This window comes from Haliotis rubra, unplaced genomic scaffold, assembly GCF_003918875.1.
Source record: "Haliotis rubra isolate DU_JTF1 unplaced genomic scaffold, ASM391887v1 Scf192, whole genome shotgun sequence".
NCBI lineage: Eukaryota > Metazoa > Mollusca > Gastropoda > Lepetellida > Haliotidae > Haliotis > Haliotis rubra.
This window is the reverse complement of record NW_025765914.1, coordinates 1547050-1574609: the sequence shown is the minus strand read 5'-3', so window position 1 is coordinate 1574609 and position 27560 is coordinate 1547050. Positions and strand designations below refer to the sequence as shown.

General features: G+C 41.2%; 2 protein-coding genes across 2 annotated transcripts; one reads left to right on the top strand and one right to left on the bottom strand.

Moving 5' to 3' along the window:
• Positions 1-1138: 1138 nt before the first annotated feature.
• LOC124274554 (sodium-coupled monocarboxylate transporter 2-like) lies at positions 1139-16293 on the top strand. The gene is made up of 16 exons (XM_046709916.1): positions 1139-1509; positions 2574-2642; positions 3059-3110; positions 3436-3503; positions 3614-3694; positions 4598-4671; positions 5120-5257; positions 5660-5795; positions 6686-6774; positions 7956-8074; positions 9666-9736; positions 10188-10274; positions 11122-11321; positions 14308-14441; positions 14734-14825; positions 15900-16293. Exons 1-16 carry the CDS (start codon positions 1444-1446, stop codon positions 16005-16007), a joined length of 1584 nt encoding a protein of 527 aa, XP_046565872.1. The 5' UTR covers positions 1139-1443; the 3' UTR covers positions 16008-16293.
• A 3898-nt stretch (positions 16294-20191) lies between these two features.
• Positions 20192-27170, bottom strand: LOC124274608 (DNA-directed DNA/RNA polymerase mu-like). The gene is made up of 9 exons (XM_046709974.1): positions 26967-27170; positions 26296-26482; positions 25963-26070; positions 25342-25521; positions 24814-24885; positions 23707-23830; positions 22637-22769; positions 21407-21980; positions 20192-20569 (listed from the first exon to the last, which is right to left on the bottom strand). The coding sequence occupies exons 1-9, from the start codon at positions 27101-27103 to the stop codon at positions 20483-20485; spliced, it is 1602 nt and encodes a 533-aa protein (XP_046565930.1). The 5' UTR covers positions 27104-27170; the 3' UTR covers positions 20192-20482.
• Positions 27171-27560: the final 390 nt, after the last annotated feature.

The following is a 27560-nucleotide window of genomic DNA, read 5'->3' as shown; positions in this document are numbered from 1 at the left end:
GCTACCCCACCCCTCCGTATGCTGAGGGTCACCTCACCACACAATATTGTTCTCCTAGAAGATGACACAGTTGCCAAGACTCATAATATTTTACATCCATTGTAGCAAATGGCGAATCTCAGGGATCTTGAAGCGTGTTCTAAAGAAGGACCACATATTCCAAAGTCGTTGATCAGCACTGAAGCATTGAAAACCATCTTCTTTTGGACATTTTGAAATCCTTTAATTTTGAATGACTTTATACAGTCATGGAAATATTGAGAATATTATATGTATATTACTATCATACTGAGTCGTCATCACCATGTCTTCTTCAATATTCCGCCATGACACGCTTTGTAAAAAACCCATTAAATTCAGGTGTCTGGCTCAAAATACCTGGAAAGTCAGTGAGTATTTCTTCAAAATTTCGATTTTTGTCTCGTTACTTCGATCATTTATACGAAATTTCGATATTTTCTCGTTATTTCAAAACTTTCATAGAACTCGATATGTCGATTTCTTCACGTTACTTCGATTTTCCTCGTAATTTTGACTTTTTTAAAAATGTCGAGTGTTTAAAAATATGAAAATAATAGTAATGCAAGAAAAAAAAAATGTTGAAAAATAACCAACTAAATCTTGATACGAGAAATTTCTATTCGAAAAAAACTATACATGCTGCCAGTGCGGAACCATGAGTACGTTTGCAATAGTTGTGCCCACCTTGTCATTTCCCAACTTACCTTCTAGTCCTACCTCACATCTAACGTCTAACATCACTATAGGTTGAACGTGGCGTAATGTATAATCATGAGATATCGTATTCATGATCTCTTGATGACAAAATAAATAACGAAACTGAATTTTAAACATCCAACGTCCGACGTGTGACACCGTCAGACACTTGTTCGGTTGAAGCCAACCCATGCAAGGCTCAAGGGTCACTGAACTGGAAACTATTCATTCGGGAACTACTTTTTGTTGAACATTCATGACATTTGAACGTTTCATCTGCATATTGTATTGTTAGCAACATTTACATTAACAAGAAGGCAATATGAAAATATATGTAATTTGGATGACAATAGGAACATATGTGTGATACATAAAGTCGCATGTTTATTGTGTATTATATGCAAACCAGCTGTGCTGACGGTCAGTCAAATCAGTCTTGAACCAGACATCGTCCATGGCAAAGGTATCCGTCTCTGCCGCTGACTATGCCGTCATCTGTGGACTGTTGTCCCTGTCTGTGGGGATAGGACTGTATTACGCCATCAGGGGGAGGAGGAAGAATACCCGGGAGGAGTACCTGTTGGGGGGACGGCGTCTCAGCGTCATCCCCGTGACGCTGTCGTTGATTGTGACGTACGTGTCATCGACGTCTTTGTGGGAATACCAGCTGAAAGCTTCTCCTCTGGGTACCCGATTGTGTATCTAGGTCTGGGCTGTGCTATTGGGATGTGCATCTCAATGTACACAGTGGTCCCATTGATGCATTCGCTGCGCTTGTCCAGCTTGTATGAGGTATAACCGATCACTATAATATTCTGAGAACATTTCCAGATTTGACAGGGCGGTGGGGTAGCCTAGTGGTTAAGCGATCGCTCGTCACGCCGAAGACCCGGGTTCGATTCTCCACATGGGTACAATGCGTGAAGCCCATTTCTGGTGTCCCCCGCCGTGATATTGCTGGAATATTGCTAACAGCGGCGTAAAACCATACTCACTCCAGATTTGACGCATCAGCGACAAAACGTATGTCCAATCCACTTTGGACATGACCCATATATTCCCGTGTCTTTTAGAGTGAACAGTTAAGTAACCTATGCATTTGTTTATGACGGGTGCCTCCGGTGGGGCAGGATACGCTCACCTTTCGCGAGCACTGTCATTGTTTGACAGTGACTTATATCACATGTTCATGATAGAGTCAGTAACGTACAATTGACTCTTTTGGCAGAGATTTCTTATGGATGTGGAAAGTGCTTTGCAGCTCACATTTATGAATCTGTTTGGAAGGTCCCCTCCGAAATGACTGGAATAATGTTCATACATGGTTAAGTTATATCCATCAAATTGAAAAAACACTATTATGATAAAAAGTATATTGAGACGTTTTCGGATTCAACATGATCAGCAAACTATTGGATCACTTGATTGTCTGGTCCGGACGCGCAGTCTGATCCAGGTTTAGGTCTCTCGTGTGTTTCTGGAGTATTGCTGGGTGTAGCAACACACCCCCGCATACCGTGTGTGTGATCGGCGCTACCGGTGATGCAAGACACCTTTACGCTTTTCCCGAACACCTGGTGTTGGGTTTCTGCGATCCGTTCTGATCACGTTCACCGTTCTGTAGACGTTTACTGCCCTGCGGATTCTCTTTCAGCAGATAATCATTATTTGGTATTTTCAAACGTTGCGTTTTTTATATACTCGGGTATAAAACAATAGTTTACGGACATTGTCTCTCATGAAATAGAATGCTGAAAGAACTGTTGTAAAATAGATTATGTCTATCCGGTAACCGCTCACTCCTGGCAGAGATGGAGACAGCTCAACTTGTAACTTTTGCTTCTTTGTCATTTCAGTATTTTCACCTGCGGTTCGGATCGGTGGTGCTGAGACGCTGTATCTGTGTGGTGGGGATGTGGCAGAACGTGAGTAATTGTTGAAGGTGGATTATTGAAATATATACATGTGTGTATGTGTGTGTGTGAGAGAGAGAGAGAGAGAGAGAGAGTTGACTGAGTATGAGTACCACACACATATACACAGAGGACTCTCTATCTTTCTCCATCTCTTTCTCTCTGTCTCTCTCTCTCTCACTGTCTGTGTCATTGTGTGTACCATGTTTACGGATAATCATTATGTTTTTCTAAATAGCATCTTTGACAAAATTGCATGAAATAACAGACCGACATAGTGAATGGTGCACTCTTTCTGGAAACTTGTGAGTCTATTGTGCCCTTTGTTATTGCGGTGGTAATTGTGTATCAGAAACGTGTCTTCTTCACCGATATATTCATTGGAAGGTTTGATTTAAAACAAAAATATAATATATTTATCCTTTCAGATCCTCTACGCAGCTGTGGTTTTGTTACCACCTGCAGTTTCAATAAAAACAGGTAAACTTACAATATAAAAATCAGACCACCTTCCGGGATTTATGTATCGGTTACTAAAGTCCATACACGCGATGTGAATGTTGTTAAGAATATGGAAGACAATGTACAACTTTGCTGAAATTTATATGACACAAAGTTCATGTTGTCACCTGGTGTCATTTCAGTGATCCATTCAAACACTTCACTGTTATTCTTCTTTAACATCTAATGGAATGTGTTTCGCTGGATAATCGAGAGTTTTTCTCTTTCGTTGATGTTGAATAATTTAAATCTTTTACAATGGAATATCAAATATAAAAATAAATAAACGTTTGTGTCTTTACAGTTGCTGATCTTCCATGGTGGGTGTCGGTGTTGCTAGTAGGGGCCATTGCAACGCTGTATACGGCCATTGTGAGTTGATTAACATACATAATCACTGATCGTATAAAACATAACACAGAGTGATGTTATTCCCTGTTCTGTAGATCATTGCTGTATGTCTATGTTCTATATTCACACAGGGTGGACTAAGGGGCGTGGTCTCTGTGGACGTGTTTCAGGCCCTCGTCATGGTTGTTGGCTTATATGCAACATTGTTTAAGGTAGTATATCATCCTGTACAGTGTCCACGAACACCTGGTGTAAATTTTCAGTGATATTCTTACCGTTACCTTCTTATAGTTCTTACCTTGCAATTTTAGGCCCAACGAAATCCGGGTCCTCGGATTATCGAAACTGGTTATGCCTGACGTTGGCGTTGTATGAAATGTAGGCTACAGTAGGTATAGCCAAAATATACACATCTAAACTATACCTGCACTTGGCACAATCTCCAACGTATATTTTACCTGATTCAAGGGGCGGTGTATGGTGGCTGATTAGGGTCATCGCTTTCTCGCCTTAAAATTCGGAGGCGAGAAAGCGATATCACGAGACGAGAAAGCGAAAACACGAGACGAGAAAGCGATATCACGAGACGAGAAAGCGATAACGCGAGACGAGAAAGCGATAGCACGAGCGAGAATGCGATGGCCCTAATCAGCCACCATAGCGGTGGGGTAGCCTAATGGTTACGCCAAAGACCCAGGTTCGATTCCCAACATGGGTATAATGTGTGAAGCCAACTTTTGATATTCCCCACTGGAATATTGCTGTGTCTGTTATGTACACATATTTTTCTGTATGCGTGTATTCAACGTATTTGGTATAATAAAAAAAATTATTTTTAAATAAATGTAAAAAAACCATAGTGTCTCATGCTGACCTTCTGGGATTACGCACTTAGAAGTCGAACGAGGTCTGATGGTCAGGCTCGTTGGGTAGACCGAAGTTCATGATGTCAGTCACTGCATTGTCTGGTTCAGATTCCTTCAGCTGGAAAATTGCTGAGTGCGGCCTTGAACAAATAAACCCCAAAATAAATAAACAAACAAACCCTTAAATAACCAGAGATATATTTTATTGAGGTAAATTCTTTCATTAATCCCGGTGTATGTTTGTTTCAGGGAGTGTATGCCGTCGGTGGGGCCAGAATGACCTGGGATCTAGCTGTCAAGGGAGGGCGTGTCCCACCTATTGAGTAAGACCTCTCAGGTTACATGGACATTCGGAAAAGGAGTGAGTGAGTTTAGTTTTACGCCGCACTCACCAATATTCCAGCTATATGGCGGCGGTCGGTAAATAATCGAGTCTGCACCAGAAAATCCAGTGATCAACAGCATGAGCATCGATCTGCGCAATTGGGAACCGATGACATGTTTCTACCAAGTTAGCGAGCCTGACCACCCGATCCCGTTAGTCGCCTTTTACGACAAGCATAGTCGCCTTTTATGACAAGAATGGGTTGCTGAAGACATATTCTACCCCGGATCTTCACGGGTCTTCGGAAAAGGAGATTTGGGGTGAACGTTGGACAGCATAAAGACCTTCCCCTGAACTCATCCACTGCTGTTTTTTCTTTCAAAATATCAATAAAGAAGGCAGGCTTGGAAATGTGTACGCTCCTTCATATCCCCTTGTTCTCTCAGTTTCAGTGTGGATCCGCGGGTACGTCACTCGTTCTGGGCGCTGGTGGTGGGAGGGGGCCTCCAGTTCATAGCGTATACATTCGACCAGTCAGCTGTACAGAGAATGGGAGCTCTACCTAGCGTCAGACAAGCCAAACTGTGAGTTACTAAGGCATAAACGGTATTAGTCATGATAAATGTGATACGTGGCTTTGACGTCTGTGACGCGCATTTCGATGTGTAGAGCTGCGTCCCTTAGCAGTGTCAGAAACCATTGTTTCTGGGTTCGAATCCCGTATCGGTCTGATTGCATTTCTAGGTTTGTTAGAACCTTTGTTCTGTGGGTTGCGAAGTGTAAATGTCTACAAATGTCAATACGTACACATATTTGTTCAAAGGCAGTTAGATTCAGGAATAGATCTCTGTTCCCACACATCTGTATCTGCTGATTTGGGAGTGGAGAGATGTGACTATGTCAGCAGTTGCTGATGCTGGCACTCCTTCTTCAGTTGATATTAGAGACCTGTGTGTTGCGATACATAGTCTCCTTAACTGTTACAGTTCCTACGCCTTTATGGGAATCGCGGTGGCTACGTACATTGTGAGCGTCACTTTCCTTGGACTCGTGGCCTACAGCTTCTATACAGTTCAAGGATGCGACCCGTTCAAGGCAGGGTACCTCCAGAACAGAAACCAGGTGATCCTGCGTTGACATGTGGTTTTGTTGAAGCTATGTCGTGTGTTCGAATAAGTATGTGAGCTGTGTTTAAATCCGCTTTTAGGAGTATTCCAGTTATACACCGCTTAGTATGGGTGTAGAGCCAAACGTGATGCAGGTTTCAGACTCATTGCAGAAACACGGGTATGGTGATCACAAACCTGGGTGGCTTTCCACAAAGCTCTAAGATTGTCGTAATCTGTGTTACAGTATCGTCGTAGAGCTAAGATCGTTTTGTTGAAAAGAGCCCAGAAAACATTATTGGGGCGTATCCAAACCCGGTATCCGAAATACAGGTTTCTGTGTGCCCAAAGAGACTCACCACTGCATAGCTAATTGCGGCGCCTTAGTTGATTGGACAACACGTGTCCCTTCCAGCAGGCGTATACAATGTATTTCTATATTACAGGGGGCGGTGGGGTAGCCTAGTGGTTAAAGCGTTGGCTCGTCACGCTGAAGACCCGGGTTCGAATCCCCACATGGGTACAATGTGTGAAGCCCATTTCTGGTGTCCCCCGCCGTGATGTTGCTGGAATATTGCTAAAAGCGGCGTAAAACCAAACTCAGCCAGTCTATATTACAGCTCTATTTCTCCGTTTCCAAAGAATTACATTCCAGACCAACATGTCTACGTCGCCGGCCATTATGTCAACATGTTTACATGTCTCTGTTTCCCGGAGTTTACAATCTTCACCTACGTGCATACATCGCTTCATGATCGACGCCCTGTTGTGGAGTTGGGGTTATGAAGAATTCGAAACGTGATAATCGAAAACTAATCTTTACCATTCCGTTGATATATCCCAGTTGTAAAACTGCTTATGTCATGATACTGCAAAGCTTTAAACTTTCCATCATTTATATTTCAGCTCGTCCCATATTTTATGATGGAAATGTTCCAAGGATTCCCGGGCATGCCGGGTCTTTTCTTAGCAACAATATTCAGTACTGCACTCAGGTAATTATTGGAATATTTTGGAATTCATTAAAATCATACTTAATTAATTCCCCTTTGAATTTATTTCATCACCACTTTCAAGGTGATGAAACTCCTCAACTAACGGGGTCAGACTCGCTGACACATGTTATTGTATCCCAATTGCGTAGATCAGTGCCCCACCGGGTTAACGGAAATTTACCATCTTATCCTACCACTACCAGCTACCCATCCAGATGTGTTCAATGGGGGCAAAGTCAGGACTGAGCGTTGGCAATAGCATGGGCTGGATTCTTTGCTCTTGGATTAGTCGGGTCGCAATTCCACCGCGATGTGCAGGTGTATTATTATCATGAAGGATGAAACGTTGCTAAACACGTACAAATGGCACCACGAGTGGTGTGATAATGTTGTCCCGATTGTATTGACCTTAGACTCTGCTAAGGACAATAAGGAAGGCCGTTCCACACGTCATTATGATACCACCCACTCTCACAGGCCTTCGTGTCTTTGCGAGGATTTAATATTTTTAAAAAATATATAAAATTTGAGATGACCCCCCGACTCAAAATGCTTCACAGTACAATAAAATCATGACAAGGCCGGACACTCCGGTGTACCCCCACCCGCCTGCTTTGCCGATCGCTACGCTAGCATCGCATGCAATCGTTTAAAACTTAATGTAAACTTAATCATGGATGATTGGCCTATCGAGCACCACTCATGACACCTACCAATTCTTTATTGTTATTTCTGCACGTCGATTGAAACCCGATTTTGACTCTCAACTAAACGAACTTGTCACAAATGGATGACGATATGTCCGCACAAAACGGGGGAATTTTTACTTTCATCGACTGCTTGACTTGGAAATGTAAAATTTTCCCCAGCAATGGCTACTCAAAAGAAAGCATCAGTTGTAAATGTCTCCTTAACAAACATCACCAGTTGAGTCTTGCAACCGGTCACTTATCTCAGTGCCAGTTTCTCATTGAGACCATGTTTCTGATGTATTTGTTCGGGAGTTGTTTCCCTTGGGGATCCACAGCGGCGTCGATCATGTTGTATGTTTGTTGGTGCCCGGCCCCCGATATGCTGATGACAGAGTTGACATAATCTTAGTGTGTGATGTCTGTCTCCCTGTTGTCTAATGTTACAACTCTTATGAACACTGTGTTCACTTCCATGGATATCTTTACAAGTTCTGTGTCATCCATCATCAACGGCCTCGCCGCCAACACCATCGAGGATCTGCTACGGCCTGTGTTTGACCGGTACAACACTACCGAGTACAGGAAAATCTTAACTGCTAAGATTTCGGGTAAGATTTAGATAGTAAGGATTCTACGAAGAAATGGTAGATTGGAGAAAAACGCATTGTGTTCAGGGGCGGATACAGCTTTTTGAGAAAGGGGGGTGCACAGGGGCTTGTAACGGTAAAAACTGCCATCAAGGTATACACTGTCACTGACGGGGTCTTAGTACTATATACAAGGATCCTTTTATGTAGTACTAAGACCCCGTCAGTGACAGTATATACCTTGATGGCAGTTTTAAGCGTATTATATTACCTACGAGGGGTAAATTATCGGGGTTCATGTTTTTCATACTAGAGCAAAATATCACTTTGTCATGGTGACGTGACGTCATGAACAATGCTATGACGTCACGTTTCTTCTGTGACGTTGCATTCTACATGCGGCGACGACGGGTAGCCAGCCTATGTTTGAAAGTAGATTTGGGTTTATTTTCCTCGATTTGACGACTTCGGTAATAAATGGAATATTATATTCATTCCCATATCATACTATGTTTACGACACTCGTGCCTAAATATCATTATTACCCACGTGGTCAACGTATGGGTAGTTGCATACCATTCTCGTATGTCACACGAGTGTCGTATCGCGTTGACCTGTGTCGTAACGACTTGACCTGAGATTCTAACGATTTGATTGGATAACCGATGACCTCTCAATTAGGTCACCTTCTGACGTAACTATTTTTTCATTCAATACAAACACGTGAATTCATTCATTCTACAACTTAAATGCATTGTGGGAATGTAAACATTGCGAACGTTGCCGTGTCGCTGTTTAATTGTGAGTCGAACTGAGACATCATATCCGTCGAAAAACATAAACCCAATGATTCCACCAGTGATGTTAGCCGAATGAAGCAACTGCAAACCAAGAAACGGGGTGCTACGGAGTAGTTTACTGTAGGAGGCTGTACGAGGCGATGACAACTGACATGCATCGTGACGTCGGTTACCAAGGCAGTGACGTCATTACAGTGTGACGTCATGCAAATATTGTACTACAGTATAAAACTCTTCCGCAACCTCTTTATGAAACCGGTTTCGGTTTGAAACCATAAAAATAACAAAAATACGCTATTTTGTCAATTTAATGCATGTAAGACGTGGGTAATAAATAAAATACCACACTCGGTCTCATTACATACGAATTATACGAAACTCGTGACCTTCCTATGTTATCTGACCTCGCTTTCGCTCGGTCAGATACCAAAGGAAGGACACTCGTTTACACTCGTTTCGTATAATTCGTATGTAATGAGACCTCGTGTAGTATTCTCTATATATCTTACTGCTCTCGCTCGGGAAATACCAACATTTAGGCACTCGTGTATGACATGGGCACTCATATAATATCCTCTATATATTATCACTCACATATTGGGAAACATCCATGAATTCTTTTTCGGAATGTTCCCCCTTAGTAAGAAGAAATCGAAAACTAAATCGTTATGTTAAGATTATTTATATTAAATTATTTTCCAGTTTGGTAAGCTCATTTGAATATTTATGGCACGTTTATGGGCCTGGTTTGTCGACGTGATGACGCTGGCTGTTATGGTCATGTATTGTACGTTGTTATTGGCGCTTTTCAGTGTTCTTCTATGGAGGTCTTAGTATGTGTTTGTCTTTCGGTGCCTGGATCCTGCCCGGAACTATCATCCAGGTCAGCACCTTTAATATCAACAGACAAACAACGTCTACATTGAATACTTAATGCCATTTAGAAAACTGGTCAGATGTTACATATGTAACATTATATTTGGGATTACACTTTCTCAATGAAGTACAGGCTACCTAATCTCGAAACATTCGTAGCCCTACGAACTTCTTAAGCCCATTCTTAAAACATTTGCTACGATCAAAGTTAAGAATTCTTAGCGCTACGAACGTTTCCAGAATAAGGGCCCAGATTCTTGAACTTTTTGGGTGGAGTCCCAGTTCGAAGCCACAATCTCCGTTTACATTAGTACCTGGAAATGGGTACCTATTGTTAAATACCTCTGATTTTGTCAAATATGTAAATAGAAGAAATTGTAAGGTGTTTCGTTCCCTGGAGTCATCATTAGCCAAAGTACATAACTTCTCAATATGATTATGATGTTCGTTTATTTCAGGCTGCAATGGCAATTTCTGGAGCTTGTGCTGGTCCTATACTGGGTGTATTCTTCCTGGGAGCTGCAACCCCGTGGGGAAACATAACGGTTAGAGGCTGACCATTTGACCAGGGGAGGTGGGGGCTGGCATTTGTGTGGACACTTGATATTGTTTTCGGGCCGGTGGGGTAGCCTAATGGTTAAAGCCTCTGCTCGTCACGCTGAAGACTGGCGTTGGATTTCCCACATGGGTACAACGTGTGAAGCCCATTTCTGGTGGTCACGACCGTGATATTGCTAAAAGCGGCGTAAATCCATACTCACTCACTCACTGATATTGTTTTCATCTGCAGCAGCAAAGACAGATAATGCTCTAATTAAAACTATGAGCCTATAAATATGTTTAAACAACCAAAAACTGAACAAGACAACAACCAAGAAACCCAAACAACTAGCATGTCATGCTGTGGCAGAAAAATTCTGTTTTTCAGCTCTGAAGCCCAATTACATTACTCTATGCCCATATATACTCATAACATATTTCATAAATCTTTATAAATTAAGTGTCGCATATAATGCGATGAAGGGAGGCTCTGTCTCAAGTTGTCTCATCAAATGACCTTCAAAGTTGATAGTTTTATGTGTGGCCCAGCGCCACCTACCTACCGCGTACAATCACGTGCAGGATGCGTGTTCTCTCGGCTGTTTGATCCGATGTTTTACAACAGACAGGTATTTTATGTACATGTACCCATCGGGGCATTCTTAGACAAGTGGTTAAAGTGTTCGCTCGTCATGCCGAAGAAATAGATTCGATTCCCCACATTGGTATTACGTGAAGCCCATTTCTGGTGTATGCCGCCGTGATATTGCTGGAATATTGCCAAATGCGACGTAAAACCTCACTAACCCACCCACCCACTCACTCACTCACTTACTTGTACCCCTCCAACAGGGCGCTGCGGCAGGCATAATGGTGTCTCTGATGCTGAACGTGTGGATCGTCCTCGGCGGCGTCTTGTACGGACGTAGACCTGTACTACTACCACCGGCGCCTGGCAACTCCTGTCGTGTCCTGGATGCAGCCAACGGAACAAGCCTGTACATCCCTGACCCGTTCAACAACAGCACCGACCACGTAGATATCACCACAAGGTGAAACGTTCATCTTCCGTTACCTCTGTACCATTGGGGTATACATTACACGGATTCATGATTTGTTCAGTCATACTTTCCACTTCCTCCCTCAGTTTATCTACTTCCTCCTGGCACCCGTCGATATCCTCAATTTTCTCCTCGACCCGCTTTTTGAGAGATTTGACTTCTTCTTTTAGCGGCTCTATATCATATTTTAATTTCTTATTTTAATTTCTTCTTTTATGGGGTTAATTTCGCCTTTAAGTTGTTCAAAGCTCTCTTTTAGGTGTTTTACAATATTTTGAACGTGCTCAGTGATTAGGGTCGTGGCTACCTCTCATGAAAGCTGTCTGAAACTTTTCTTGAAGTTGGGGTAACATTAAGGCTGTGGAAAGTTTCGACGTTAGACCATCAGTAGCGGTATTGTTTATGAAGCTGAAGACAGACTGGTCAAGATAAGAGGGTGTTCCACTTACATTGTCTGTAACTGTTGTTTTCTCCGTGTCCGTTTTCTGTTGTTTTGGCGTACTTGTCACTTTGTTGTCATAGGTGAAGCTCGCACAAAAGTTTTCGGCCATGGTTTTAAAATCCAAAGTCTTTTGCACTGAATCCTGTTTGGTGGATTTAGGAGGCATACTGTCAGCAGGAGATGATGATGGTTTCCTCTCTTCACTGTCGGATCTCGCCGGAACTCTGGCTGTCGACTTGTCCTTGCCCTTGTTTCTTCCCGTTTGGTGAGAATAAACACAAAATGTGCGTCAAATTACTCCAAGGACATCTAGGTGATACCATCTAGCACAGATGTGGACTTTAGTAGACGGTCTAACTTGCGTTTGACTAACTTTCCACCGGTTCAGCGAGATCCCGTGTTAAACACGTCTTACCATGGCCGCCATATTGGATGTATACAAGGCGAGACGTTCATCTGCCGTTACCTCTGTACCATTGGGGTATACATTACACGGAGTAGCTTCAAGCAGGATCTTAAACTGAAGTTGGTTGTATCTATTTTCCAGTGGGTAGTCGAGAAATCTCCAAATTATTTGTATTTAAAAACTGTTAGATTAGAATAACCGGCATTCAGAAGTTTAGATCAGAAACTATATGCGTAGAATGGAAACAGATTTAATGCCCATCATGCAAGCATTAGATTTAATCGTGTCTCTTTCGGTAAGATATTGTAGCTTCTTGCGAATGATAAAATCACTCGGCCAAATTTCATAAACATTCTTAAGCTTTCGTCGACGATACGGAAAGAATGGAAATAGATTTAATCGTGTCTCTTTCGGTAAGATATTGTATCTTCTTGCAAATGATAAAATCACCCGGCCAAATTTCTTAAACATAATTTCGTCACCTCTCATCGCGAATTCATTTTTCTGGACAGCATATACTAATTCACAGTTGACGGAGGCCATCAATACTCAGCATCGCATTACATACAGTGTCCACTCCATAGCGGTGTTTATCCCTGGGTTTATCGATGAAAACAAGCTGTCCAGTGATTGTTTTCCATGAACACGGTATCATAGTATCAAGGACATCCTCTCTTCCGAACTACAGCATAAACACATTATCATATCAGCAGAGGTACAGATAAGCTGCGTATCTGCGTAAATTACGCAAATATTTCTGTGAAAACTCAATTCTTATTAAGTCTATTGCGTACAAGTACGCTTGATGTTTTTTGTAAATACAAATAAATTTGATCTTACATGCGTACACACCAGCATGTCGAATCATAGCTTGCGTACCGGTGCATAGATAAAATAACTGAGGTGTATTCAGAGGTTCTATTTCAACACATGAACTTGGCAAATTGTAGTCTTTCTTATAGTTTCTCATATTACAGATCCAATGTAAATAATATTTAAACTTTATTACATTTTCACAATTAATGGCAAAATACCCAATTGAGTTTGAGTGAGGTGGGAAAATTTATTTGGTTACTCAAAGGAAGATTAGGATACCCAATTAAGATGAATACAAGCGATTACATAACGCAATGACCCAAAAAGGTTATCTGTAGCTCTGTATCAGATAAAAAATATTCTTATACTCTAACATTATATCAGGCTAGTTTTATCACCTTAGTGCTACTATTCTAAATCAATACAAATTGTATTACTAAGTAATATTGCCTATTGCATATTTTGTGAATATCACTATAGAAACTGAAAATCAATATACAAGAACCTAAAGCTTGTACAGAGTTGAGGAATAAATACATAAATATTTATGTTCAATCTCACGTCAAACCTATGCATTAAACAATCTTTTGAACCGTGTAAATCTACTGACGTAGATTAGCTAATAGGTTTATTCTTTGCTATAAAATGTCACTTGGTAATATTGACATGCATATGACAGTTATTTATGATTTGATAGGTAATTTCCAATAGTGCAGTCCAAAAATATACAAGGTTACTTCAAAGGAACTACGCTGCAGAATTGTTGATGTATATGTGAGGTAAAATTGGGTTTAACATCGTGCTTGAGAATATTTCGCTCATATGACGACGTGCATGCGTGTGTATGTGTATGTGCGGCTGCTTGTACTAGCCCAGACTGAAGCTGGTTTTATAGTGCTAGCCCACTGAGATGCCATGCCGCAGTGAAGCATGAATACCCCACTCAGACACATTATACTGACTCCGAGCCGACCAGTGCTTGTTGTACCCATTAATGCCGAGCGCCAGGCAGGGACCAACAAGTACCATATTTTAACGTCTTTTGGTATGACGCGGTCGGGGATCGAACCCGCGACGTTCCGCTCTCCGGGCGGACGTTCTAACCATTACACCACGGAGGCGGCCCGTTGATGTATATGTGTTCAGTGGACTGAAACGTGGTATAGATGTGTCATCATAGATTATCATACACTTTGACGGTGTCGGGGCCTTGTGACTAAAGCCTTCGCTCGTCAAGCCGAGCTAATATTACTAAACGCGGCTTTAAACTAAACTCACTCACTTATAACGGTGTCAAATGTAACATTTTGTAGTTTCCCTACTACTGTGCCTGGTAACGACGCCGAGTCTGGTGGCAACCCCTTCTACAACATCTCCTACCTGTACTATGCCATGATTGGGTGTCTCGTGGCGTTTTCAGTGGGGCTGGTGGTCAGCCTGGCGACAAGTGAGTTGTTGGTGTTGGATTGGCATCAGCAGGCACAACACGACCATCATGAATATATAAATATTCTAAATAATTTATTGCTTTCAAAAATATTAAGTGTATGAATCTACATAAATATATCTCCATGTTCTCGTCGGATTATTGATTTAGTTCAGCGTGGCCATTGTGGTCGGTCATGTGAGTGCTCTTTTTTATGACTGTTAACACGAGCAGCATGAGGATTCATTCCACTTGATTTATTTGTGTAAATGTGGATAGCAAATGGATAAAATGTATCGGACGCTGTTGTCAGAACACCGCCATGAGCCAGTGCGAGATGAGAGGCTCCTCTTGCCCTTTGTGAGGCGATTCTGGAAACTGGGCCATACCAAGGAACCACGACAGGTGAGTGAGTGAGTGTGAGTGAGTGAGAGTGATGTGAGTGAAAAATAACACCCATCCTGACCACTGAGCTTGATAACTTCAGGGACACAAGTGTTTCACTCGCCCATAGTGCTCCAATTCGCTGTACAGTGTTGCTTCTCTATGGCACGCCAGTAACCTATGAACTTGCACTGACGATGTTTCTAGTCTATCATCAAAGTGATAAACGTCCGAGACCTGCATTACTTCGGTCTTCCCTCCCACATTGAGCAGGCACACCGTGATATAACTTTGATATTGTTCAAAATGGCGTTAAAACACAACTCACTCACGTACGACTCCACCACGTTATTATAACGGCATCCCGAGGGCCACAGGTTTTGTTGGATGGGATGGAGTCAACGTTATTCCACCAGATGACCTGACGGAGCAAACTGGGGGAAGCTCCGATATGATGTCAGGGGAAGTAGGCGAATACCACAGGGCATGGGTGAGTGAGTGAGTGAGTTTAGATTTACGCCACACTCAGCAATTAACCAGACAATCCAGTGATCAACAGCATGAGCATCACAGGGCATGGTGTGGATGGACCAGATATCATTATATGGGAATTGATACCGAAGGAGTTCCGATGGAGGATGTAACTAAAGCGCAGTAGTATGATGGGGTTGCTTTACGCTGCTTCTCGCAGTACTGCAGCAATATCAAGGCGGCTGACACCAGACATTTGGGGAACTGAACCAGGGTCTCCGTTGTGACGAGTGAAAGCTTTATCCATAAGGTCACACGAATATCCCAAACTTGTCAGATGTCTGGTATGAGACTGCATCGCCTGCACGAACTAACAAATACTTCAAAGCTGAAGTCTGGACGCGCTATATTCGTGTTTATAACACCTTGGTCTAGATGTTCGAAGCCCTCTTAGATAGTCGTAAGAAAGTCTTAAGTGACATACATTAACATTAACTTGCCCTAAGAGAGCTTCGAAAAACTAGGCCCTGGAGTCTTTGGCATATCCGCACATATTTATTTTCTCTTTTTGTGGAAAATGATCTAATCGCCTGAACTGAGGACAGTTTACATCTATGGTTTCAGACTGGGAAACTGACGGATCCAGAGACGCATTCCATTGAAGGACTTCAGACTCATCAGCGGCTCATCACTGCTGGAGTATTTGAAAAACCGGTTTCCACCATGATATGAAACTGTCTCATATTATCTTAAATCAATCAAGTTAGGAAAATATGAACAGCATTGCCTGCTTAACATCACCATATCCAATAACTCATTTCTATATTGTATTTATAATCCGCCAAAGACAAGTGAAGGTCAACGAGTATGGTAGCTTATATGAAGACGTCAACTAATTGCAAAACGGACATCCTTTCCAGGAATTTGCGTTTCCTGAAGATTAACAAATGATGAAACATTTACCTGACTTGTTTGATAACGAGGTTAGTATCATGGTATTAAAGAAGTTGTACATCAATAGACTTATCTTCCTTGTTATCATACGCGCTGATAAATGCCATATAAAGAAGATGAACGTAGATACAGAAGACATTTGCCCAAAAGAACAGTTTCTGACTGAAACTATTCAATAATAAGCGAAAGACGAGATATACGCATTTTAATCCGTGGGCACATCCCCATTTCGCAGTGCTGCTAGACGGGCATCTGTGGTACAGTTTGGGCGGTGTTGACACTGTGTCGACCAGTTTCCAGTTTCATTCCCAGAGTATATCTAGTCACTTAAATCGATGCCAGAAATATGTCTGCTTGTGTATTCAGACCATGAGCATGGAGTGAGTGAGTGAATTTAGTTTTACGCCGCTTTTAGCAATATTCCAGCACTATCACGGCTTCACACATTGTACCCATGTGGGGGAATCGAACCCGGGTCTTCGGCGTGACGAGCGAGCGAACGCTTTAACCACTAGGCCTTCCCCCCCTGGAACGAACTTCATATATGTACACTTTAAAGGGTACACTATGCCTGTTTGTCTGTTTAACGCGGAACTCGACAATATTCCAGGGTCTCCTTTCACGAAGCAACCTTTACTTAAGGTTAAGGTGTTGATAATGGGGGTTGTATTCTGATTCGGAATACTTTTGACCGTGGTGTATTGAACGTTTTGGTAATTCCACATGCCTTAACTACAGAAGATGCAATGCCAGCTCCGTAAAGCAATGAAATATCCGTTTACTTGTATAGTTGTGAGTTATGTCCCCTTCCTGGCTACCATCTTGTGTTATATCTGAGGATACTTTGTATGCATTATATAGCGACACTACCCTGTTTACATGTTAACCTTGGTCTACACTGGTTAACTCACTGTAGTCAAACTTAGTTGCCTTAGGAACTGTTCGTAATTTATGCCTGGGGGGTGGGGTGGGGTGTGATGATGACTTTAAGAGGGGTCACCCATTTTGTTCTGGGAAGGGTGGTCATCAATTTGGTACACATGTACATTTCGTTCTGGGGAGGTAGAGGGGATCAGCATTTTTGTACACATCAACTGAAGGGGTCAGCAATTTTGTACATACAAATATTAAAACATTATGCTTAAAATTATGGGGTGTGTGTGGGGTGTGGTGGGTTGGGTCAATCATTATGTACATGACCAGGGGGACCACTATTAACTTTGTACATAAATGTTAAGGGGTGTCGTTCACATTGTACATACTTCTCCATTAAAATCATCATCACACCTCCCTAGCCATAAATTTTGAATGGTCACTTAAGTGAAGCAACCACACCTTCACTCAGATTTCAAAAACTAAGGAACACACACATACTATCACAGATGTCGCAAGGTGGTTTTTATGTCTCTTATATACATAAAAACAAAACATATCATACTCACAATAATCATAAAGGGAGATAATATAGTTATTTTCATGTTTTCTGGATAAACATAATCTATATCTAAGTAAAATACAAATAATAAATAATAATGTGTTTCTTAGAGATATACTCTCCTCAAAACAAGGTTGATAACGCCTATAGTTGGGAGGCTGCAGGTTGAAATCCCATCATCCATAACAGATTAACTGTAGACATAATTGGTAATTCCCTAACTTTGGAGTAGCATATTGGCTTACAACTGCCACAAGTCTGTGGTTGATTGGTTGGTTGGTTGGTTGATTAATGCCGCACTCACCAATATTCAAACTATATGGCGGTGGTGTGTAAATAATCTAGTAAGGACCAGACAATCCAGTGATCAACAGCATGAGCATCGATCTACGCAACTGGGATGCAATGACATGAGTCAACCAAGTCAGGAAGCCTGACCAGCCGATGCCCAGTTATACCAACATTACTGTTATATCAAGCACCCCATTATACCAACATTACTGTTATATCAAGCACCCCGTTATACCAACATTGTTATATCAAGCACCCCATTATACCAACATTACTGTTATATCAAGCACCCCATTATACCAACATTACTGTTATATCAAGCACCCCATTATACCAACATTACTGTGATATCAAGCACCCCATTATACCAACATTACTGTTATATCAAGCACCCCATTATACCAACATTACTGTTATATCAAGCACCCCCATTATACCAACATTAGTTATATCAAGCACCCCCGTTATACCAACATTACTGTTATATCAAGCACCCCCATTATACCAACATTACTGTTATATCAAGCACCCCATTATACCAACATTACTGTTATATCAAGCACCCCATTATACCAACATTATTTATATCAATCACCCCATTATACCAACATTACTGTTATATCAAGCACCCCCATTATACCAACATTACTGTTATATCAAGCACCCCATTATACCAACATTACTGTTATATCAAGCACCCATTATACCAACATTACTGTTATATCAAGCACCCCATTATACCAACATTACTGTTATATCAAGCACCCATTATACCAACATTACTGTTATATCAAACACCCCATTATACCAACATTACCATTTTATCAAGCACCCCATTATACCAACATTACTGTTTTATCAAGCACCCATTATAGTTGCCTCTTACGACAAACATGGGTTGCTGAAGATCAATTCTAACCCAAATATTCACTGGTACAGTGAAGCCTCGTTAATCCGGACGATTGCGTTTCTCAGTAAATTCGTCCGGTTGCGAATAGTCGGACTACTGAATCAAGACCCAAGTTGCTTCCCCTAAAATTACAAAACGACACTAATCTGGATAAAACAAATAAGCATTTAATGTAAAGCTTAATTCATCACATCAATAATTTTACCGAGTGACATCCGTGATGTTGATCCGACATGTCTGACGACTAACGTCCTTCCTCAGCACAGGTGAGGTAATGTCTAACAAGCGATCTATGGTAGTATGCCTTGAATGTCGGAATTATTCCTGCATCCATCGGTTGAATATGAGACGTGGTATTTGGTCACATTTCGCAAAGTTAGCAAAGCTAATACACTTGTGACTTGCAGCATTGTCGTAAAAGCAAAATCACTTTTAGTCCAAGTGACCGGATCTGTCTGTCAAAGTACATTAACCAATCACAAAACAGCTCACTTGTCATCCACGCCTTTGTATTGTGGTGTCAATCAAAGTGTAAATGTACAGTATCTTCAGTCGGGAGCTTTTATGTCCAATTAAAACAACAAGCCAGTTGGCCAGTTAATTAAGTAAACATCGCTGGCGGTGTTGTTACGGTTCGTGAACACAACTTACAGCGTCCGGACTGTGAAGCAATTTACTGTTTATTTTACTGATTGGTGACAGCTACTTATCGTCGGTTCGGAAACCGAATTTCGGATTATCGAGGGCAAATTATATAGGCATAGATTGGTAACAAGCTGAAATCGCCGGAGGTGAGACATCCGGATTATCGGAGTCCGGACTAACGGGGCTTCACTGTACACAAGTCTGTGATAGCTTTGTGAAATGGAGTCCATATCCATGGCAATAACTATCATATTATTGGTTACTCTGTCTTTGAGTTACTACTGTGACAAAACACATTAAATATATCATAGCATCTGACCATAACTACTATGACAGTTACAAAAGGTACTTGAATCACTACACAATAAATTATTATAACGAGCATTCTAATGAGCTGTGAGGCACCAATGTTGAGAATAATACATGTTGGTATTTGAATTCCAAATGTTCTGCAAACAGTATTTGGTTTACATTAATATGCAGTAATAAATATACATGTACACAACAGTGTGTCCTATACATATGCAAAATGAGAATGAATGCAAAATGTGTTGCTAAAATTCATTTGATGTAACAGTGACCTGAGACCCCTACAATTTCCATGGCTGGAATGTGTGTGGGAATGTTCATTATTCCTGAGAGACCCTGGTAAATCCCTGAAAGTGACTTTAGCAATTCCTCTGTGTGGGGCTCCCTGTAAGGTATCTGCATGTTGTCAAGTGACTTTAATCTGTATCCGCTGACTCAGCAGTTCCTCTGTGTGGGGCTCCCTGTAAGGTATCTGCATGTTGTCAAGTGACTTTAATCTGTATCCGCTGACTCAGCAGTTCCTCTGTGTGGGGCTCCCTGTAAGGTATCTGCATGTTGTCAAGTGACTTTAATCTGTATCCGCTGACTCAGCAGTTCCTCTGTGTGGGGCTCCCTGTAAGGTATCTGCATGTTGTCAAGTGACTTTAATCTGTATCCGCTGACTCAGCAGTTCCTCTGTGTGGGCTCCCTGTAAGGTATCTGCATGTTGTCAAACACTACCTTCTCGCTGCTGGCAGGTACCACACAGTCCTGCAATACCAATAGACAATTGTCACTTCAAAACTACTCTTCTATACCAACACTACACTGTATACACCAACATTACTGTTATATGAAGCACCCTGCTTTACCAGCATTGCAGTTATATCAAGTGCCCAGTTATACCAACACTAATGTTATATCAAACACTGCATTATACAAACATTACTCTTATATCAAGTGCGCTGTTATACCAACACTAATGTTATATCAAACACTGCACTATACAAACATTACTCTTATATCAAGTGCGCTGTTATACCAACACTAATGTTATATCAAGAGTCACGTTATACCAACACTAATGTTATATCAAGAGTCATGTTATACCAACATTAATGTTATATCAAGTCATGTTATACCTACAATAGTCATATCAAGTGCCATGTTATATCAACATTGTTATATCAAGAGCCATGTTATACCTTCAAAACTTATATCAAGTGTCATGTTATACCAACATTAATGTTATGTCAAGTGTCATGTTATACCAACATTAATGTTATGTCAAGTGTCTGTTATACCAACATTAATGTTATGTCAAGTGTCTGTTATACCAACATTAATGTTATGTCAAGTGTCTGTTATACCAACATTAATGTTATATCAAGAGTCACATTATACCAACATTAATGTTATATCAAGTCATGTTATACCATTACTGTCATATGAAGTACCCTGTTATACCAACATTAATGTTATATCATCAGCCCAGTTGTACCATAAACTCATGTCATTAAATCATGTGCCCTGTTGTACCAACACTACCCTGTTAAACCAGTGTTGTCCTGTTAAATCAACTACCATGTCCGACCAATATACTCCTACCTTGCTGATGTTGTACAGTCCATGAGACGTGAGTTTTATCCCCAGCACCCTTGATGCGTACAGTCTGAGATCTCTGTTGAAGTGCTTACTGCCTGTCCACCCAACGAGAGCATAGTAATACTGACTATGGGGTGCCACGATCAGGTCCACCCTCCTGGCAAGCCAGTCTCTCTCCTCACTCGCAACACTCCGAGGGCATTTGTCAATACAACCAAGTTTTCGTAGCTTTGCCTTCGGCTCATAATCCTCTTCCACACTTCCAGAAAGTTTGCTACAACTGGCAGTCATACCTACTGCTTCCTGTACGACATCTTGTCCATTTGGGGTCAGCCCAAATTGTTTTGGAAATTTACAAATCCCAAGCCACTTTTCAAAATGATCTAACTGTCCTCTTTGACTGAGTTTGAAATCCTGTCGGAGAACATCTTCAGAGAAAGAGTTCCTTTCATAACTACCACAAAGAATGAGTCCTCGCTTTTCCAGCTGTTTCAGTAGTCGTGGCAACATCCCCACCTCCGCTCCCTCCTCTGGGTGGGAGATAAGTAGATCCACATCGTGGCCTGTCTTCTTGCCCCTGGACACAGGTATACACATCAGATACTGATATATTGATCACTTGAGTCATCTTACCCCTAAACATATGCTTAGGTATGATGTACTAATATACTGAACAACAAGTTGTCTTGACCCTAAATATATAACATGAGTGCCAGGGAAAAGTCTTGACTATCATTGATTATCAAGTCAATGATCCAAACCTCTAGGGTATGACTGCTGCCAATAACTGAGTCAGGACCAGACAATCCAGTGATTGATTATCAAGTCAATGATCCACACCTCTAGGGTATGACTGCTGCCAATAACTGAGTCAGGACTAGACAATCCAGTGATTGATTATCAAAAGCAGTGATCCTCACCTCTAGGCTATGACTGCTGCCAAAAACTGCTTCTGGACCAGACAATCCAGTGATTGATTATCAAGTCAATGATCCACACCTCTAGGGTATGACTGCTGCCAATAACTGAGTCAGGACCAGACAATCCAATGATTGATAATCAAGAGCAGTGATCCACACCTCTAGGGTATGACTGCTGCCAATAACTGAGTCAGGACCAGACAATCCAATGATTGATAATCAAGAGCATCTCTGGCTATGACTGCTGCCAATAACTGAGTCAGGATCAGACAATCCAGTGATTGACTATCAAGAGCAATGCAAGTGACTGTACCTTCTAAATCCGCCAGTGAGTTCGACTGTGGTGCCTGGCAGGATCCTCTGGGCTTCAGCTCTCACCATGGATGTGAAGTTATCAGCCTCTGGTCTCTCCACCCTTGTCTGCAGTTCTTCATGGAACGCCAGCCCTGCAGCACGTAAAAGCACCTTGGTGTTGCTTCAGGGTACATTCTGCATCCATTAGGCACAACAGAATCCTATACTCATAGGTTTGAATCCACATCGTTCCAGTTATGTTATCTATGTTTGTCAGAACCATACCTGTCTAATAATAAGCATCTAACATCTGCATCACTTGCTGTGATGTAACTGGAATACCATTCAATGCAGCATTAAAAGCAAATTACTTACTCACCCACTAGAGTCTTCCATAATGCTACCATTAATGTTTTGGCTACTTGGGTGCAAAATGATTCAAATTCAGACGAATGGGGGAACATGTTTTAGTTCTTGCTTTTACATGACTGGGTACGGCTGTTTGATGTGTGGCTCATATTGTAGAAATTGTTTAGTATTTAGTTCGTAGCTAGATCAGTTTTTCCAACAGGCGCAAAAACTGACTTCGACTTTGAATAGAATATGATCAGCAACAGTACAAAATGCATCAGTTCTACAATATCTTTAGTGTCTATAGGTAATTAAGATGCATAAATGTAAAAACATGTACAAAATAGACAAATAAATATTTCAACACTAATAATGACAGCCCATCGAGTGACTAACACATAACCACTGAAGACATAAATAGTAACACTGGTAAACACAATCAAGTAACACAAGCCCCACCCATTGTTATGTCAGCCAATTAGGAAACAATAGTCCTTCAGTGGTTGTGGCCTACCGATATATTTTGCGGGGGTAAGTGGAAAATTGTAATAATCAGTTAACCACTCATATGCCAAGGAACCACTTTGGTTATAACTGACTGACCTATTTTGGCACTGTAAGGATAATTATCATAACTACACACAAAGTTGTCAAAATGCTTTCTACTTTTTTAGAAAAGTAAAGGTGTGAAGTGTTTGTAACTATTATACAAAGACTGAAAATCTCACGCCCACTCACCCCATCTGACTCTCCAGTCTTTGGACAAATCGTCTGCTTCGGCAGCGTCCTGAATGGACGTCCATCCTCTCTCAATCCACTTCTTGGCAGTTGAAGGGCCGACCCCGAACACACCAGTAAACACCTGGAGGAGATCATACCCATATTGGCAAACAATCTTCAAGATTCATTTCAGTTTAACATGTTAATCTGTTAGGAATCCACTCCTGAAGCTCATCCTACTAGTTACAAAAGTTATGGTAATAAGATGTAGAATGGGATGTTTTTTCTGAAACAACTTTTCCCTTGGCCAACAGTCACATGTCTGCAATGATCAACTCAAGACTGGGCACTTCAGGGGTTGATAGTGCAGTGTTCCATCATGAGAACTGAATAATATACCTTCTGATCTGATTTCGGACAAGTTAACGATCTGTGAGACAACTCCACCCTCTGCTATATACACCACTAGACAGCAAGCTCTGGGCTTCATAGTAGGTTATTAATATGAAAACACTCACCCCAACATATGACAGACACTTTATCCACATGACTATAGAGGTTAAATCCATGAACATAAAGGATAACTCTTTGACCATGAATGTTAACGCCATGACTTATAGAAGTTAACTCCATGACCACAGACATTAACTCTATGACCATAGATACTGCATCCATGACCACAGACATAGAATCCATGACCTTAGACCTTAACTCCATGACCAAGAGGTTTACTCCATCAACATGCTGGTAAGGTCAGGATATCATCTGTGGTATGACTCCACCTTTGCTACATACTTTCCCATCAACAGGCAGCATTTTCTGGGCTGCAGACTAAGGTCAGAGATTGACTTTGCTTGGATACATATAAACATAGGATGCAGACTAACCCACTGTAGACTGACAATATAAGGATGCCGCGATCTGTGGGACGACTCCATGCCATGCCAAAAAAAGGGCAATGATCTATTGGGTTACAGTGACAACATACAACCAGCCAGGTGAAAGCCCATAACAACCAGCCAGGTGAAAGCCCATAACAACCAGCCAGGTGAAACCCCGTAACAACCAGGGCATCACTCATCAGTCCTCCAGTCAAAATCCTACCACTGGAAACAATTTCAATACCTTCATCTTGTTAAACCATGCGTCGGTATTAATCTGGTCAACCTCTGAAGACAATCCATCTTCTAGGATGTCCTGAAAGATGGGACACAAACTGTGTCACTTAACAATGCCCTGTGGGTTCGAATCTCGGATGGGACTCAACCCAAAAAAGTACTAGAATTTGTACTTTAATAAGAGAGAGTAATCCCAAATGTAACATATGTTACATGTTGAGTCACTTATGTTTTCTTTTCTTTAAGACTTTTTTCGTCAACATGTAGGACACATACAAAGAAATTCAGGTTAACTTGACTTCAGATTCTCTCTCACTCCCTCACTCTCACTCACTCTGATATGAAAAAGCAGCATTTAATGGAATGTAAAAATTCAAACTGAAAGTTCCCTTGATCATTTTTAGCAACAGACAGCATTCAGTTGCTTGAAACACTGATGTTAAAGATATAACTCTTCCTTAATTACACTATTACAGTCTACATCAACATAATATAAGATAAATACTTCAGTAACTGACAGATGATGTCTTCCAACCTCTACAACTCTCTTGACATGGTCCCCAACATCCTTGATATTGCTGATCTGCGAGACGTCCGTCACTCTGAAGGGCAGACACTTGAGCACACATGATGCACGCCGGAATGCCAATGCTCGGCTATAGTCCTGCTCCTGATCTCTTAACTCGGAATGAAGCTGTAGTGTCTCAATATCAGTCTAAAACATATATATCATGTTGTCAATTACCAGTGATGCAGACATAATGCAGTCTGTGCCAAAAACATTTTAGCCTGCTTGTCAGAACCTAGTGCTTAACATCATTTTCAGCTTTATTATATCAGACAAAACAGTATTTTACTGGACTTGGACTTCGGACTAGTGGCTAAAGTCACATACTAACAATGGTATTGACCTGCCAAGCAATAATTCAGTCCTATTTTCTTTCATCATCAATTTGCTGTTATGTCGCACTTCGGATAACTAGAAGTATTTATGTACATGACTTAGATGTTTCTGGGCATGCAGGAAAAATATTTGGATCATAAAAAATTCACTTTAAAGTCGACATACAAATGACAGTGGATGATAAGCTTACATCTTGTCACATGGAACTTATACTGTAAGATTTGTTAGAACAATTTGAAAGTTCATACTCACTGTTAACCGATGGTTGTAATGTTCTAGAGGTGTGGCCCTCTGACACGCCCACTCTGGCAGCAAACTTGGGTTCTTGTCTTCAGCTTCATTACCATTTTGGGCAGATTCCTATGAAACACAGTATGGTATTTCTTGGTAGGAAATATATCAGCATTTCTCATGTCAAATGGGCTCATGGTAGGGCTCATGTCAGCTGATTTAACTAAAATATTTTTCTGTACAAATTAAGCCCAATTCTCTCTCTAAGACAATCCCGAATGACACACATGCAAGCATAATGAATTTTACATCATACAGTATCTGTATATGTGATATTGTAATGATTGTCATTACCAACAGCTCATGCTTGAGCCTATAGGCTTCTGTGGCTGGGATGACTTTTCCTGCCTTGAAGCAATCAGTGAGCCATCTAAGGGACACAGTTTCCACATCGCCAAGTGAGGCAACATTGTCCATCTTCAGTGCTCTGACAACTTGCTCCATGGTCTCAAATTCAGTCACGACGTGGGTCACCTCAGCACTAAATATGAAAAACACATTAATAAATGACTTCTAAATTTGGTAAAATCACTGCAGGTTTTACTGTGAAACATTCAAAGACAGTATTGTGGATATCTTATGTATAATAATGTATTAATTTCAATGAATGATGAAAGACAAATATGCCCTGAATGAAAACTAGTAACTGGCCAATTGCGTGTGTAGGCTGAAAACAATCGTCTGCTACGATGGGCAACACAAATCACTTCCTGTTTTCAACAGAGAATCTTTCTCTGAGTAAGTAAAATTGAGACAATTCATTTGAGCAAACGATCACTGATAAAATCAAGATAACCTATGAACAGTATCTGTCCATAACGAGTCTGTATGTTTTATGATGTGCCATGATAATAACATGCTAGACCATGCAACTTTCACTGCAACAGACATTGACAAGTTGAAGTTCCTATCAAAACTCGTCTCGTTTTTTCAGTATCTGTGTCCCTCAGTGCCAAATGTCTTACCTCAGTTCGCTCACAGTATTCACACCTCTCTTCTTAGCTGCTATTTTTATTGTTTCCAATCGACGTTTTTGAATTCGTTGCGGCATTATGAACACTTTTAGCCGGTTGAACGCGACCTCACCACTATCGACAGCCATGTTTACTTCCTGATGAAGGGGACGTAATGTAAGCTCCTTACAGTTGAAACTTGGTTCAAACTATGCGTAGAGTTCGTTTCCATACAGCTCTCGGACGAATTTTGCTAGCTACATCAGCTTCCATTCAAATACGTATCTGTGCATACATTGATAGACTAACATCTAGTCGATGAAGTGAACATATTTTAAAGAAAAAAGCGGTTCCTGGGTAATAATAATAAATATAATGAAAAGGAGCTCAAAGACGTTCTTCGTTTTCAGAAACACGAAACTATGGTAATCTAGGGCCTATTCGATTATGCTAAACCGGTTTTGGTTTCTAGAAAACCATGCACTCGATTAAAACTGGGTTCTGAAACTTCGAAACCATCTCCGAGGCAGGTTTCGCAGTTTCGGTTTCGCGTTCCCTCACAACAAACATGGCGGAAACGAAGTTCAGGTGACCTTGGCGGCAAAA